General features: G+C 39.5%; 2 protein-coding genes across 2 annotated transcripts in view; both read left to right on the forward strand.

The window, feature by feature from the left end:
- Nucleotides 1-6,336: 6,336 nt before the first annotated feature.
- On the forward strand, nucleotides 6,337-13,198 carry LOC123515582 (cytochrome c oxidase assembly protein COX15 homolog). Its single transcript, XM_045274327.1, has 9 exons — nucleotides 6,337-6,526; nucleotides 7,401-7,560; nucleotides 8,023-8,155; nucleotides 8,528-8,714; nucleotides 9,067-9,249; nucleotides 9,915-9,990; nucleotides 10,407-10,561; nucleotides 10,775-10,891; nucleotides 12,644-13,198. The coding sequence occupies exons 1-9, from the start codon at nucleotides 6,464-6,466 to the stop codon at nucleotides 12,782-12,784; spliced, it is 1,215 nt and encodes a 404-aa protein (XP_045130262.1). The 5' UTR covers nucleotides 6,337-6,463; the 3' UTR covers nucleotides 12,785-13,198.
- Nucleotides 13,199-14,843: 1,645 nt separating this feature from the next.
- The window catches only part of LOC123515708 (protein fantom-like), an 11,385-nt gene continuing 8,728 nt past the window's right edge, over nucleotides 14,844-17,500 (forward strand). The window contains 6 exon segments of the mRNA XM_045274530.1: nucleotides 14,844-15,271; nucleotides 15,638-15,767; nucleotides 15,928-16,081; nucleotides 16,239-16,460; nucleotides 16,660-16,767; nucleotides 17,028-17,277. Coding sequence (XP_045130465.1) covers nucleotides 15,208-15,271; nucleotides 15,638-15,767; nucleotides 15,928-16,081; nucleotides 16,239-16,460; nucleotides 16,660-16,767; nucleotides 17,028-17,277 — 928 coding nt within the window. The 5' untranslated portion in view covers nucleotides 14,844-15,207.

The raw sequence follows: 17,500 nt of genomic DNA on the forward strand, positions 1-17,500 counted from the left end.
AGATATAATTATAAATGGACAAATCGAAAAAAAAAGTCCCTTATCACCTGTAAGAGCGAAACAGCACTTTTATCTCGACACGGAACGCTACCTACAGTTTGTATTACCAAGTTTGTTGAGTGCGAGGAATTTTCTTGCTTTTGAACGGACATCATGGGTGGACGTCTTGAGAGTAGAAGCTCCCCACATTATGACCTGTATTTAGAGACGCTTCACTCTCTCATCACGACAGTTTACAAAGGTTATATAAATGATTAACTGTATTCTCAAGCGTGTTTATCCCCGTTAATAATGTAGAAATTTCGTTAGCCACAAGAACGTGTAATTTCAACTAGAGGCTTCTGAATACAGTAGAGGTGCGGCGCAGAGGAAGTTCTAAGACATTTATCTCATTCTTTGGACCAACTCTTTTGATCTTGTTTGGGGACTGTCATCTCAGTGGGCCTTTTTGTTTGATTGTCTTTGTTGTCCTTGGCCAGTTTTTCCCCCTTACATAAAAGAAGTTTTTTCAAAGTATGCTTCCTTGGCGCAAGCATTGGGAGGAATACTCTAAGCCAGGGTTTCTCAACTTTTTTTTTTTCGGCAGTGGTCCCCTCCAAGGTAATTTGAGTTCTCGTCTCTCACCCCCTAACTTAATACATCATGGGAAGTAAATATACTAATGATCGTTGACTTGTAAGCATAAAAAAAATATAGGGACTGAATAAAAAAAATTAAATAAAAGAAAAAGCAGATTAAGGCTTTTCAGGTCTTTTTCAGGAAAATTTAAGGACAAACAGACCAAAATGGGACAGTATATCCGTAAAAGGATAAACATAGCAGCCCTGAATCCAGTGTTGCTAACTCACTTGAAGTGAATGTTACCAGGATTACATCAAAAAGACGATGAAATGACTAAATGAAGCAGTGAACACCTGACAACACAACATAAAACAAATATGAAAATATGAAACTTATATGAGCAACACAAACTTAGGAAGTTCTCTGTCTCCCCCGTGGTCCCACATTTTCCTAATTTTGTTCTGTGGCTCCTGAAAATTTCCCATGGGGGACCATATGGCCCTACATTGAGAAGCCTTGCTCTAGGCCAGGGATGTTTCAAGGGAATGTTGTGACGGTGATGTGTACAAGTTACGCCAACTGATGAAGATGTTGTCGTAGGAATTTCTTTTGGGTTAAATGAAAATTATGCGATTGCTATTAATTAGCTCAGAGTTGCTTTGGTGCTTGATATAGAATGAAAATTTAGGAGAAAAATCCCACGTAATGATAACCAATAAAATCTAGTCCAAATGGAACTAACTCAGGATCAATCAACGCAAACTTCGTTTTGTTCCCCTTCCTTCCACGGGCAACCTCCTGGCCTGGCCCGGGCTGCCTCTCCTTCCCACCTTCCCACGGGCAGCCGTCTTTCCCAGTCATGTCAGTAATCTATGCAGTGCATCTCCTCAGCAGCCTCTTCCAGCAGGCACGGATGGGAAGGGCTGCACCACTCCTTGCTACAGGCACATCACCAGGTGTGGTACGTGCCATGCTGGCCCGGCCGTACAGCACAGAATGCAGTTGTATCCATCATTCTGGTGGTGCACAGGCCGCACTATATGGTGCCAGGCGGCGGCACGTGAAGCTCATGCAGCTGCGCTACCATTGTAGTCGTGCAGGCGGACAGGTTGTTGTACACATGGAATCGTACACAGCCATCTGGCCGCTGCGCCTCGCACTGTAAGAGGACAGCAGCAGCCAGCGGGTACCCGCCAGGCGGCCATAATTCGCCATGGAATCCAGGTGCAGCAGTGAAGAGCGGTTCACCACCTCCAGGAACAGACATGTCGCCGGGCTGGAGCGGCGATAGGGTGAAGGCCGCGCCACAGGCGTACAGGCCGCGAGTCTCTGGAAAACGTCTCTACAATATTTCCTGAGCCCAAGTCCATGACTTCATCGGAGAGCCAACGCCGTTCCAAGATGTCCCTTCGGTCAGCACTGCTAAGGCGAGGCAAGGGCACCGGCTGGAACAGCACAAGGCTCGACTCTGGAGTGAGACAGACTACTTAACAAACTATTGAGTCTAGAAACCACATTTATTAAATTTTAGATAGTTTTAGGGTTTGTGGTGGTGCTTTGAAGTATTGTGTTCGAAGTCTACATCAGGGTCATGGTTTAAAAAAAAAAAAAGAATGAGACACAAGATTTTAAAAAATACTTTTTTATTGGACCAAAAACAAAATGACGGGGTAAGATGGACCCCTCAAACTGAACATGAAGTAGCAAATCCTTACTGGCACAAATCCCTCACAAACACAACTTCCTTATCATTATCTATCCCTCCACGTTGTTCATGAGCCCACCGTTTGCAAATAGTACGTACAACAAACCTATCCTTCCCCTCTCACCAAATGTGTCATTGCAATACAAACACTTAATTGACTCTCCATCTTCACTGTCTCTATCACTGTCTTGAAACCAGGATGGTCCAACTTTCTCTTGCTTTGGTTTTTTTTTTTTTCGGTTTTGTCATCTTCTTTGTTAAGTCGTTTTTTTTTTATGCAGTCATCGCTAGTTTCTTTTTCTTCTAGTCTTCTCTCTTGGCGCCTTTGTCTTATTTTTCTTTTCAGTTTATGATTCTAACTCTGTTTTATATGGAGATACTGTCGAAACAAGAGGTCGCCCTTAAGGTCTGACTCTTTCGTACAGTTGTTCCCAGGAGACAATTATAATATAAATGGAATCTCACTGCCCTTTTCTGTGTGTGTGTGTGTGTGTGTGTGTGTGTGTGTGTGTGTGTGTGTGTGTGTGTGTGTGTGTGTGTGTGTATTTACCTATTTGTGATTTACAGGGCCCAAGCTTGGCTCTGTATGTCCTGTCTCTTTGTCCACATTTATCAAGTTTGTCCTTCATCTGACTGACACTCACTGCACACACCACCTCTCTACTCAATTTGTTCCACTTGTGAATGCCATGATAAGGGAAGCTATACTTGACATCTCCCATACAACTGTTCTTTTGTATTTTCTTTGGGTGTCCTCTCAGTTGATTGTTGGGAGACATCCTTATGAAGTCTTCTCTATCTAGGATATCCATTTAATTTACTATTTTATATATTGTTATCATATCTTCCCTCTCTTCTTTCTTCTAACTTGGGTAAATCCAGTCTTCTTAATCTCTCCTCGTACGGCACCTCCTTAAAAACTGGTATCCTCCTCGTTCCCAACCGCTGCACTCTTTCTAGTTTCTTCACGTGTTTCTTCACATGTGGTGACCATATCACCGCTGCATATTCCAACTGAGGTCTAATTAAGGTGGTTAATATTTTCTTTATCATATTCTCATCCAAGTAGTTGAATGAGAATCCAATACTTTGGAGTGTGTTGTAAGTTTTTTTCCAAATATTCTGTTAATGTGCTTTTCTGGTGATAAGTTGTTCTGTATAATCACTCCTAAGTCCTTTTCTTCACTGACTTCAGTTATTATCTCTCTCCCCAGCTGGTACTCCTTATACAGTCTATATTTGCTTTTGCCCATTCTCATTACATGACTTTTGTTAATGTTGAACTCCATCTGCCATTTTACACTCCAATTATATATCCTGTTCAGATCCTCTTGCAACATGTTACAATCTTCCACGTTTCTTATTCTCCTCATAATCTTTGCGTCATCTGTGAACATACTCATGTAACTTTTCACTCCCGCTGGCATATCATTTATATAGATCAGAAACATGATGGGACCAAGCACAGAACCTTGAGGGACTCCACTGGTCACTCTTCTCCACTCCGACTTCACTCCCTTCACCACTGTTCTCATTTCCCTGCCTGTCAGGTAGTTTCTCATCCAGTCTGCCAGGGTTCCCCTTATCCCCCCAATATTTCTCAGCTTTCACATTATACTGTTGTGTGGAACCTTATCAAATGCTATTTTCAAATCCAGGTACACACAGTCGACCCAACCGTCTCGCTCCTGTAAAATATCAACCACTCTTGATACACATGATTTTCCTTTTCTGAAGCCAAACTGGTTCTCCCTTAAGATTCCTTCACTTTCTAGAAATTCACACCACTTGTCTTTAATCACTTCTTCACATATCTTACATATAATACTAGTCAGTGAAACAGGTCTATAATTCAATGGCTCCATTCGACATCCACTCTTGTATATTGGTACTACCTCTGCCCTCTTCCACTCCACTGGCACTTGTCCTGTTGTAATCGATGTTTTCACGATATCCAAGATTGGTTCCAGCAACTGCTCTTGACATTCTTTTAACATTCTACCAGACACTCCATCCGGACCCATTGACTTGTTGACATCCATGCCATTTACAACTTTCTCAATGTCACTCTTTGAGACTATCACATCCTGCATTTGTTTCTCTTCAGGTAGTATGCTCCCATTGAATTCTGTTTCGTTTGTGAATACTTTACAGAAGCAATCATTCAGCTTTCCAACAATATCAGAGACATCTTCATATACGTCATCCCCAACTTTCACTTTTCAACTATTTCTTTCTTCTGGAGTTTACTGTTGATAAATTTATAAAATATTTTTGGATCCTTTTCACAATTTTCCACTATTTTTTGCTCATATTCTTTTTGTGCTTTTCACCTCACGTTAACATATCTATTTCTTGCAGTTCTGTATGCTTCTCTCTCCACTTCCTCATTAATCCTATTGTACTTTCTCCATGCTTTTTCTTTCTCACTTTTTGTCTTCTCGCAATTTTTATTGAACCACTGGTTTCACCTTAGAGTTTTCTCGGTGTACTTTGGCACAAAGTTCTCCATGGCTTTATTGTATATTTCCATGAATTTGTCGTATTTTAATTGAATGCGTACTTCTTGGTACATTGCAGACCAGTCCATGTTGCCAAAATACCTCCTCAAGTCATATCTCATTCTGGCACAGTTTAAGTGCTCCTCCTTGTATCCATCCCCATTTTCCACTCTCAAGCTCCCATCCAGACAAAACTTCAACAATTCATGGTCACTCTTTCCCAAAGGGCACTCATGTTCTATCCCTTGTCTTAGCTGTACTCCTTTTGTAAATATCAAATCCAGTCTCGATGGGATATCTCCCTGCCGACCTCTTGTTGGGTGCCTCACCCACTGGGTCAACAGATTTTCCATTGCAAAGTCCAGCAACTGCTCACCCATTCCCCACCATTCCCCACTTTGAACTCTTCCCACATGAATTCTTTGCAGTTGAAATCGCCAACTATAACAACTCTGTCTTTTATTGCAACTTCGATCTTCATTCTCTCTATTGTGCTTCTCACCATGTCATCATACTGTTCATTTGGCCATGCACTTGTTTTTGGTGGTACATACACAGTTACAATGTTGATATTTTGCCTTCCATCAGTCACCACAAGGCCCACCACTTCTTCACCATCCCTGCCGAGGCTCACGTTCTTCACTGTCAAGTCCTTTCTTGCCAACACAATTATACCACCTCCACCCTTCTTCACTCTTATCTTTTCTCCACAATCTATAATTTCCATCCCCAAATCAGTCCACTTGTATGTTTGGCCTTAGCTTCGTCTCCACTATACACATAATGTCTGGCTTGTCTCATTCCAGATGGTCCATACATTCTAACCTTTTCGATAAGAACCATCCATATTAGTATACGATATTCTTATGTCTTTCCTTTCCTTTGGCTGTTCCTTTAACAAAGTATCTATTTCTTCCCATTGAACCACCACTTCCCCACTCTCTCATTTTTCACTTTCCAAAAAAACTTATCATCCTGTGTGTGTGTGTGTGTGTGTGTGTGTGTGTGTGTGTGTGTGTGTGTGTGTGTGTGTGTGTGTGTGTGTGTGTGTGTGTGTGTGTGTGTGTGTGTGTGTGTGTGTGTGTGTGTGTGTGTGTGTGTGTGTGTGTTGTTCATTCATGCTGGACATCATTATCTTATTACTATTTTTACTGGAACACTATCCTGCTCGTCATTATCTATTTTTTTTTCTTTCTTTTTTATGTGAAAGCAATTGGACAAGTGAAAGAAAAGAAAAGAAATTATTGCAGGTGCCAATCCCTACGGAATTAAGTTAAAAGATTATAAATGAGAATATGAGATCCATTGGAAATCTTCTTGAAACAGTTTTAAGTCATTGGTAGGAAATACGAAAACACGCAGAAATTTTCGGAGTCTATCATAAAAAAGTACATTTTCTTTGACAAGTGACATTTTATTTTTCCTTGAGTTTCTATTTTTGTAGGCTATAGTATGCTTAACAAACATAATACTAATAAAACTTATAATTATCTACATCATTTTCTAAGTAGTGAATCAGTCGTGAAGCATAATTATTTAATGTGTCTTGTATAACAGGAATCCGTGCGCAGGTCAAGACTTACACAACTTGGTGCTCAAGGCGGGACTGTTTAGGTGCTTTACATTTCCTGCCCCGAGTGTGACAGTCTGCACGTAGCACTCCGCCCTTGACTACCACATACGCCAAGGAGGAATCATGAGTGCCCTGTGCCTAGTGTCCAAGCTGTGTCGCTCTGTGCCTGCCGTGCGGTGTATTAAGGTGAGTTTCAGAGGTGTTGCATCATCATAGATGTCTTTGGTGGTGGTGTTCCAGCAGGCGGCAAGGCACCCGGCACAGAGGCCACCACTGCCATGACGGGGGCGGGGGCATGGAGGAGACAGGGGACAACTACGCAACCATTATTATCTGAGAGATTGATGTGTTTGCATATAATTGAATTGTTTGCCACTTCTCTCCAGTCGATAGTTTTCCTAGTGTCTCCATCCTTTCTTCATTTCCTCAACAAATCTCCAGTTTCTTACATTATATCAGTTTCGTTCATCGCCTCTCCTTAGTGCACGGAAGGGTGAGAGACCGGGTAAGAAAGCAGGATTTGGGGGCGAGGAACATAGATATGCATTACCTAACATCAGCCAAATGTTTCAGCCTCTCCTGAACCGCTAAGATGTAGCTATTAGTTGTACTATAAGGAGAAAATACTGTTAGCATGACTTTCATTGCACTTCAAAGGGACAGAAGCTTCCTTGGTCTGTGTTAGGTAATGCTGTAATGCTTTCTCTCCCAAAATCTTACTTTTTTCTGCCTATTGTACACTGAAGAAAAGATATATTGTATTTATCACTTATTTCAAATGTTTTATTTCATGTTGTATGAAAAACTATCATACAACAAATAACAGTTCGCTATTGTAATTGTACTCACCTCAGTGTTGTCACACCCCTGATAGTGAGTGCTTCTGATGTGGAATGTATGCAAGAATCTCATACTATGGTGATTTTACAATATGAAAATATCTGGTATCAAATCTGTCATATCAACAATTTAGCTTCTTCATGCCTTTGCTATACTCTTCAGCTCTGTAATGATAGTAATACTTTAAGAAGAACACACTTTGATGACTATTCCATTCCAGGCTACACACATCCAGCCATGTCTGAGGCGCACCACTGTCACACTCACTGGCGAGGGGGCTCAGCGTCTTGCTGCAGATGAAGTGCCCGAATTGGGGAGGAAGTGGGTCGGCCGCTGGCTATTTGGATGTTCTGGCATGGTGTTCGGGGCAGTGGTCATTGGTGAGGCTGTGTGCATTTTAGAGATCTTACTTCAGTGGTGCTGCTATTAAAAATCCATAAAGCAATAGAGATCATATTCTTATAACTAAAATGATGGAAAATCTGCAGTAGAGATCAGGATTTGTAATATATCTAGGTTGTAGCAGCTTTTGATTGATGTTCTTCCAAAGTACATAACAGGTTTGTATAAGTGTTTGAAGCAACAAGAAAACATTGGCTTACTTTGCATGGTTTACTTAAATTGTTGTCATTTATCAATGAAAATATTGCTCATATATTTGATAATGGAGTTTTCTTTTTTTCTTTAGCATGAGTTAACCAGTCTTCTTTTAGTAACTATGTGTATATAAATTTCTTTCCATGTTAGTTTCTCTTTAAGCTTTAAATTGTACATTTCTTTGTCCATTTACATAATATAGTCTGTACTATGTAAAGTAAACATGAAAGCTCTCCTTGGCTTAGGTGGACTCACTCGCCTCACTGAGTCTGGGTTGTCCATGACCGACTGGCACCTGTTTGGGAAGCGACCACCTCTCTCTCAAGCTGAGTGGGAAAAGGAATTTGCTCAGTACCAGCAGTATCCAGAGTTCATGATGTAAGTTCCTTATTCACCTAGTGCATAGTTTAACGTGTAAAGTTCAGTTGCCTCAGCATTCTGTGTCTTTGTAATAGTGTACTATCAGTGGGAAATCTGCATCTGAACCAGTTATCTTTAGAATTAGAATTTTATGGGGGACAAATGTGTTGCTCTAGAATCCTTGGGGCCTGTTTATAATGCTTTGTCAGTCAGAAAGTTACTGCACCCATGGATCAAAGTAATAGTCATGGATGGATAGTTGCCACCATAACAACTTTTTATAGTTTTTATCAACATTTTTTTTCAAAGTAGGCCCCCTGTGACTCCACACATTTAGCATATTAGCTTTCTATTCCTGGAAACATTTCTGGAAGCCCTGTTCTTTGACAGGAAGAACCAAGAAATAAGTCTACAAGAGTTTAAATTCATTTGGTGGATGGAGTACGGCCATAGGCAGTGGGGCCGCTGCATTGGCACTGCCTTTCTGTTGCCAGCAGCATATTTCTGGCACAAGGGCTGGTTCACCCGGGCTCTCAAGAAAAGGATTGTAGCTTGTGGAGCCTTGATTGGATTCCAGGTGAGAATGTGACAACAGTGTTTTGTTGTGAAGATGTTCTATATGAAGTCCTGAAATAAGTAATTTTCACTGTTATACAATGCCTTGCTATAGTATTTTTTATTAAGGGACTGCTGTCACCAGCAAAGATGGATTATTGCTTCCAAACATCACATTTCACTTTGCAAAGACAAGATTGTACATGCAAATGTTGGTTGCTTTATTTTGGGAAACATGAAATATGGGAATAACAAGAGATGAAATTTAGTGTAATGAAAATTAGACAAATGTTATTCACTTATTATTATTGCAATATAAGAATTAAAGTCTTCATTCAGGCAGTGATATATCATCTGTATGTATTCTCCCTTAGGGATTGTTGGGATGGTACATGGTAAAGTCTGGCTTAGAAAAGGAGCGCTTCAAGGAGCCCTCAGATGTACCAAGAGTGTCCCAGTACCGCTTGGCTGCCCATCTTGGCACAGCATTTGTCCTTTATAGCCTTTTCTTGTGGAATGCTCTGGGTATCACCAATCCTCCTCAAGCAATCAAACAGGTGTGTGTGTGTGTGTATGTAATTCACCTCGGTTGCCTGCTGGTCACTCAGCCAGTCTTCCCCATTACGGAGCAAGCTCAGAGCTCATAGACCGATCTTCGGGTAGGACTGAGACCACAACACACTCCACACACCGGGAAAGCGAGGCCACAACCCCTCAAGTTACATCCCGTACCTATTTACTGCTAGGTGAACAGGGGCCACACATTAAGAGGCTTACCCATTTGCCTTGCCGGCCCGGGATTCGAACCTGGCCCTCTCGATTGTGAGTCGAGCATGCTAACCACTACACTACGCGTGTGTGTGTGTGTGTGTGTTGAAGTGTATGTACTTACAATGTGGTGATTATATAAGAATGAATTATAACATGCCCAATTTTCAGTAAAGATCAAAAATTTGTAAGAGAATTGTTATTATTTGAAGTTTGAATGCACCAAAGTTACCTGGTGCTCAGCTATTTAGAATGTTTAAGGAAACACTTGTAAAGGAAATATTTTGAAAATTGTAAATATCTTAATGGTTCTCTCATAATGTCAGTGATGTCACTGTAAGCTTGACTTAATTGCATTGTTGTATCATTGCACTGCATAGTTTTCTGTCAGTGTTTTAAGAAAATTTTTTTGCATTTACTTGTAATAACAGTATTGTCTTATCACTGTTCCTAGGTGACAACACAAGCTATAAAGTTCCGCAGACTGGCACACCTCACCAAGGGCTGGGTGTTCCTCACTGCTCTCTCAGGTGAGGCCAGGCATCTTGTTTGTACTTCAGTAAAAATATTTCTTCAGAGATTTTTAATTTCTTAAAGAATGCCATTGTTAATATAATTCATGGGTATCTCAAGCTTGGTATGTGTACTGTGTTGTATACAGCCTTATATATCATAATTCATGACTACTTTCCATAGAGTTTTTAAGGTGTGTTGAGGATGCTTGACATAAATACTATTGTGGAAATCTTTACATACAGAATCCATAGTAGCCAGAAATCATTGTCTCACTGTTTCCATGGTGCTCCCAAGCTGGGTGTAGTACAAGGAAGACACACTAAGTGAATATTAGTGGTCTTAATAAACTCATTCCGTCAGAAAATCTTACTTGTTGGTTTGCAATATTTACAGAAGAGAAAATTAACCAAGTTTGTGTTCTTCCCCCTAGGAGCACTGGTTGCTGGTCTTGATGCTGGACTGGTATATAACTCCTTCCCAAAGTTCGCTGATCGCTGGATCCCCAGTGACCTCCTTGCTTTCTCTCCCACACTCAGAAACTTCACAGAAAACCCCACTACTGTGCAATTTGATCACAGAATTTTGGTTGGTGTCCTCTTGAGAGGAATGTTTACTAGCTACATATTTCATTATGTAGATATTATTGATGCATATTGATGACAGTTTCATGCAGGATGTTGACTTAATTATGTCATTATTATATTGTCTAAGAAACTTGTCTTGATATATATGTATGTATTCAGTGTGTATCCTCCTCCTCCTCCTCCTCCATCTACTTTATGGTCATGATCTCCTCAGGGTACAGTTTCTCTTGGACTGGCCACAGCCCTCATGGTGTGGTCCAGACGGGGTGTGAAGTTACCTCCACGAGCCTACATGGCTGCCTCAGCCCTCGGAGGAATGGCCTGGATGCAGGTGAGTTTCCATGGTGTGTTAAGGATTTGTGATAAATTAGTTTCATGATAAAAGGTGATATCAGATATAATGGAGATGACATGTCTGAAGAACACACATAGTACATAAAGATCGAGAAATGAGAAAATACAGTAATCGCCGTGTATCCGGATCGTTACTATCTGGAGCTGCCCCCAAGCATATTCAAACCTACCGAGTGAGCGATCCCTTGATCCCGCTAGGCAGCACAGCACTTAAGCGAACTTAGGTTCAGTTGTTTGTTTACATTTCTCTTTGAGACACTCCAAGGCAGAACTTCCAAGTATCAAATGGCCAAGATGAGCTGCTCTGTAGTTTTAGTTTATTTTTTTATAATTGAATAACCTTTCTGTCAGGAAGCCATTTTTAAATGTCTTGTGTGATTGTGTCATAGCCTGACTCACGCCCTACACAGTACTTGGCCAGGAGTCAAGTAGGGAGGTGTGTCATTTAGCTCTCTAATTTTTGCCTGACAGGTATAAGTTGACGAGAATTAGAATGAGAAACATCAAGAAGAGAAGACAACTAGAAACAAACAAACAAATGTATCATTGGGAGACAGCTGGACTTTCAATTCTGGCCTCCTCTCTCCCTTCCGTCATGGGTGTTATCTCCCCCTCCAAGACTCTGCCTCACCCATGCCTCACTGCCAGGCTTCTCCACCATCTCTCTATATCATAAGACTGTTATGATCTTTTCAAACACTTTTTTTTCTTACTGCCTTCATCATCACAACTTTACATGACATAGCTCTCACAATAACACTATTACAAAAATCATGTTGAGACAGAGATAGAAAGCTGCACCAGACAAACAATGAATACTTCACTATCATTATCTCACTTCAACACACTAATAATGACTCAGGTAGTGTCCAGTTCAGCAGTGAAACAGCAGATTGCCATGACGCTGCTGATGGCACCTTCCCAACCCTCACATTTTCTAGAGAAGCAGGTATCTAATATGTTATCATTCTATCATTCTCCAGAAAGTCATTATTGTATACACAATCATTTAATGTGCTTTCATTCATTGTTTTCTTACCCATTTGGGTTATGTACATGTTTTTTTCTCAATTTATAAGAGATTAGGAGAGGAAATTCCGCATATCCAGATATTTCGCGTATCCGCCAGGGCCTTGGCTGCTATAATCTGGATACGTGAGCGATTGCTGTACAGATAACTGGTATTGAAAGAGTTTCTTGGTAGAAAAGTATTATGTTGGCTTTTCCACATTTATATGATGGAAAAAGAACACAGGAAGGGAATAGCTGGATCAAATCTGACTGGTAGAAGACCATGGGTAGATCTATGGTCTTAAGAGAATGCTAAGTGCAAGAAGGCTGTTTGTAAAGGTAGAGGTTAGTAGTTACCAGTCAGGACTGAATGGAGAGCAATTGTGAATGCATGTGGTGCAGCCTTGACTTCTGTGAATATTTGCTTGCACGGGTTTTAATTGGGGAGCTGTGGGAGCAGTGACGAGTCCATTATGATATAGCAAGGTGATAAGTTCCACTATCAGCCTTGGATACAGAGATCTAGGGTCTTGTGACTAACTGTTTCAGGAGGAGTGTGAAGGCATCTCTAAATTGGTCCATCCATTTGATAATCACTTTACTGTTTTGCTTTTTGGGAGCAACAGTTGTGTACAAATGAACTGCACATTATGATGCCTGTGTTTTCCAGCTTTTAGGTTGTGCAGGATTTAATCAGGAGTGCTACTTTATATTTCAGGTTGGTCTAGGCATCTCAACTCTGCTGCTTTATGTGCCCACTGCCCTTGCTGCCATGCATCAGTCTGGCTCCCTCCTCACCCTCTCCTTTGCTATTTGGCTCACTCATGAACTGAAGCACATCAAGAAGCTGCCCAAGTGAACCTCAACATAGAGCATGGGCACACCATGTAGGTAGTGTGGCCAGTAGGTAGTTGTTATTTATTTTATATGAAAATGTTGAACACATTTTAAAAGTAAACTGGAGCAGTAGGCGTCACACTCATTTTCTCATGCATCATGAACTGTAATGGAAGTTATGAAAGCATCTAAGAAGCCCAGCATTGTACAGTGATAAATTTACTTTTTAATTTGGTTTAATTAACATTATGTCCACTAGAAGTGAATATTCCTTCATGTTAATGTATGAAGTACTCAGAATACTTTAGTTTTCATGATGATGCATTCTTCCAGAGCTAGTCGTACTTGTTATATTTTTGTATAAAACGTGAAAATCATACATATTTTAAGAAATGTAAATATAAGTAAATTCTTTCTATCATATATATATATATATATATATATATATATATATATATATATATATATATATATATATATATATATATATATATATATATATATATATATATATATTGGGCGAAGGCCATCCAGTGTACATTTTTGTTGAAGTCTACATGGTGACAGCGTTGTTTAGCTTGTATTGTGTTTTCTCTAGCAGTCTTGCAATGTTTCGTTGGTTGATGTTAAGTCTGAGATATTCCATTCTTTATTTCTTCTTTCTCTAGACATCTTTTGGTCTTCCTTGATCATCTTCAGGATGGCCTTCAAGATGGTCTTATAAAACCGAATGATATCTAGAGAAAGAAGAAAAAGAAAAAGGAACATCTCAAAAGAACATGAACCAGCAAAACATCACAAGACTGCTAGAGAAAACACAATACAAGCTAAACAACAGTCATTGATGTAGACTTCAAACAAAAATATATATATATATATATATATATATATATATATATATATATATATATATATATATATATATATATATATATATATATATATATATATATATGTTACAGAAGGAGGACAGGTTGTGTGATATTTAGATGACAGCAGCAGGTACAATTTATTTAGAGAAAATTTTTGATATGATCTGGTTGTGAATTCACTACTGGGCTATTGTGTTTCAAGTTTCTTACTAAATAAATCCTAGGAACAAAAAATTCATGCTGGTAACAATTTTCTTAATAACAGAAAATAAGTGCGCAATCTTTTGATTTTTTTTTTTTTTTTTTTTTTTTTTTTTTTACTTTGGAGGATAGCAGGAACAATAGCAACTGTCCTCTGTGTGTGTGTGTGTGTGTGTGTGTGTGTGTGTTTCACTGTTTGGTCTGCTGCAGTCTCTGTGTGTGTGTGTGTGTGTGTGTGTGTGTTTTACACAATATAGTATATGTATGTATGTACCTATGCTTGCTCTAGAAAACCACAAATGGTCTTTCATATATCATAAGTGGAATGAAAAGCCTTTGTGAAAGATCTAAGTGGCTCAAACTGATAGATAAGTGTGGTATCTGTTCTTGAATCCTGTAACAGCTTGGACTACCATTACTGTATAAAATAACAGCTTCATCACATGCATTGTTGTGTTTCTTTCCCACTTACAAGAAAATTGAAATAAATTATGTTGGACGAAAAAAACTCGAAATTTATGTGGAATTGAGTGAAACAAGTAATAGATTAATAGAATATTACTCATAAAATATAAAGCAAGTGCAGCATGCATGAAAATCCTTGATTAAAAAGAAAACGTATGTCAAACAGATTCACATTTTTAGACAATGGTAAGAATGAATGTCCGCCTTTTATATGTACAATTTATTTCCTGCTAAATATAAAAGCCTACACTTTTATTGCCACTAATGGTTAAGAAGATGGTGAAACGCGAGGTGGTACAGAGGAAGTAGCATTAGTTATTGCTTGAAATTCTCGTTTTCTATCATTACATTTATTCAAACCTAGATGGCAGCACCGAAAGGCGTTGAAGTTTGCCTATTAGTTTCATTCCACTTTGTTGAGTTGAGCTCCAAACATAAACAAACACAAGGTGAGGCACGCCGAGGCTTCCTACCAACCACCACCACCAACATCCCTATCCTCCCAAGTATTGCCAAGTAGTAGTCTTCATAACACAGGATATTTCATACTGCCTCACCAGCAGCTATATTCATCTGTGGGATTATTAGTCACAATAACATTAATTCCTAACCCTGCTTATTTCTTTGTAAAATATGACGCCTTTTTTTTCTTTCTTTTTTTTTGTGATATATCGAAGTTAAAAAATCAGCTGTGAAATTATTGAATTTAATCAATGTTTGTCTAACCCAGTATACTCGTCATATTAAAGTGGCAATGTTATTTCAGTGTTATCTTTCTACTCTGTTTCCACATCCTTTTATTTCTCTATTGTATTATTGCTCTGTTACTATTATTCTTATTACAGCAGCTGAGCAGTGTTCCTTTCAAGAATCCCAGATGGTGCACTAGAAATTCATAGTTTAAAGCATGTCCACCAGTGATGACTGCCAGGTCCCTGTTAAAGATGGACACACGGCTCTCCCTGCTCAAAGTATGTGTGTGTGTGTGTGTGTATATGTAGACTGCAGGAAGTGCAACTAAATCAGTCATCTTGATTTATCCTCTAGGTCATCAGTCCAGACTTATGTTCATGTCTGTAGCATTGTTGTAAATGGAATGTAACATGGTTCTTTATTTATTTATTTACTTTTTTTATTTATTTATTTATTTTTTGTTACCAACATATTCCTAAATCTAGGTGAAATACTCACATGTTGATTGCTGTGGCTAGTGAATGGCCAGTCATCCTTAATTGAACTTATTTATACAGTCATATTAGTTCTCCACTTACTTGGAAGATAGTTTGGAGTTCATTGTGCTTGATGAGGTTTGGTGCAGTGAGTGGTGTGTCTTGCAGCCGCCCCTGAGGAGATGTATTGGCTGCGTCACATGAGCCGGGAGGAACTCCTAGAGAAGCTGGTCAGCTTGCGTGATGATTTTTACACTGTGAAAAAATTCTCATGCCGGCAAGAAGATAAAATAAAAAAGTTAGTTTAGAACAAATCATTTCGTAATTTGGTGTGACAGATGTTTGTGATATGTTGATAAGTTCAATTTTCAGGACTCATTGTTATATTGCTGATGATATTATCAATACACTATTTACAAAGGGGAAAAGTAAGGTAGCTATTATTCTAATTTTTTCAGATTGCAGACCAAATTGCGGAAGTTAATATCAGACAAGAAGAAGGATGATAAGGGAGGCAGCTCATTCAGCCTGAAGGAGATGGAGTACCAGGAGGCACTAGAGAGCCAGCAACTCACCATCCGGGACATGCGTCTCAAGACTCAACACTTAGAGGTGCTTCACGCCCCTCTAAACCTTTCACTTCTTGACACACTGAGGTTTTCTGATAATGAGGTTATATTGATTCTTATACTAATTAATTGTTTTAATTTTATTAGTACCTCTGATATATAGCTTATGTTTTTATCTAACTACCATTTCTCTTTTACAGAAAAAGTTAAAGTTAGCCAATATTCAACTAAATTCAGCTAAAAAGAATAAACCGTTAATGTTTCGTCATGTTGGACCAAAAGTTGACAGTGGACTCAAGCAACCTCGTGCACCACCACCAGCACCACGCCCTCCCCCATCACCGCCCCCTCTTAAAGCCTCACCTTCCTCAAATGAATCCTCAGGTTTCAATGCATCAGCTTCCATCCATCAGACAGAACAGGTCAGAGGAACAGTAATTACTGATGGGCAGATACTATAATGTTATAGCTGTCTGCATGATCTCTATCCTCTGTATGTACATAAATAACTCCAGTAAATTTGGGACAGATTTTTTGAGAGACTTACAGTGTGCTCACTCGTGTTAGAATACAGATAGTATGGGATGTTTCATTAAAGATTGTTCTCTTGTAATACTATAGTTGATGCCAGAACGGATAAGAGAAATTCTTGAAGAGGCACGAGAGAGAATTGTGGCTCTGGAATCTGAGAGAGATGACTTGCAGGACCAGCTGACAGAGAGACAGCAGGTAAAAACTGTGTTTTATTATAACAGGACTTTTAAGCAGTCTCAGGTTGGTATTTGACAGGTAGAAGTAATTGTAGGACAGTCAAGATTGACTAAACTCTGCTTGGACTTTGGTGATTGATATGTTTTAATTGGTGAGATGTGTCCTATCATTATTTCTGTCCCATAATTGTTCCATCTCAGTTTCAAGCAAGACCACTGGAATTGCTAGCAGATCTCTCTGTTAACAATTTTCTGTGATAATCAGAAATTTTTCTTCAGGCTGCTGAAAATGCTGAATATGAGGCCCAGCAGAGGATAGCCATACTGGAGGACGAAGTGACCAACCTGAAGGAGGAGCTACATCACCAGGGAGTGCGGGAAGAGAGAAGCTCAGTGGCAGCAGTGAGAGCAGAAAGAGAGTCCCACACACTCTCTGCTCGCACTGTGGCCTTGCAAGAACAGCTGGTTGCCACAGAGGAAAAAGTTACTGCTGAAAAGTTAAGAAAAGATGCACTTCATTCAGAGTTGGGTAGGTTATCAGGTTAAGTTGTTCTCTGGAGTCTGTCTCTCAACATAGCCTCTTAACACTAAGTTGTTGCCTTCCATAAGCTCATGTTTCAGTGCTGAAATATATATCATAGTTTGAGATTTCTTGTATCATAGTTGTCTGAGATGTGTATTCTCACATTTGGTAAGGGGGATGATGTATTTATTTATTGTTATTTTGACATTCTAATTAGTGTAACATTTTA

The sequence above is a fragment of the Portunus trituberculatus genome, chromosome 39 (assembly GCF_017591435.1).
Source record: "Portunus trituberculatus isolate SZX2019 chromosome 39, ASM1759143v1, whole genome shotgun sequence".
In the NCBI taxonomy this organism is placed as follows: domain Eukaryota; kingdom Metazoa; phylum Arthropoda; class Malacostraca; order Decapoda; family Portunidae; genus Portunus; species Portunus trituberculatus.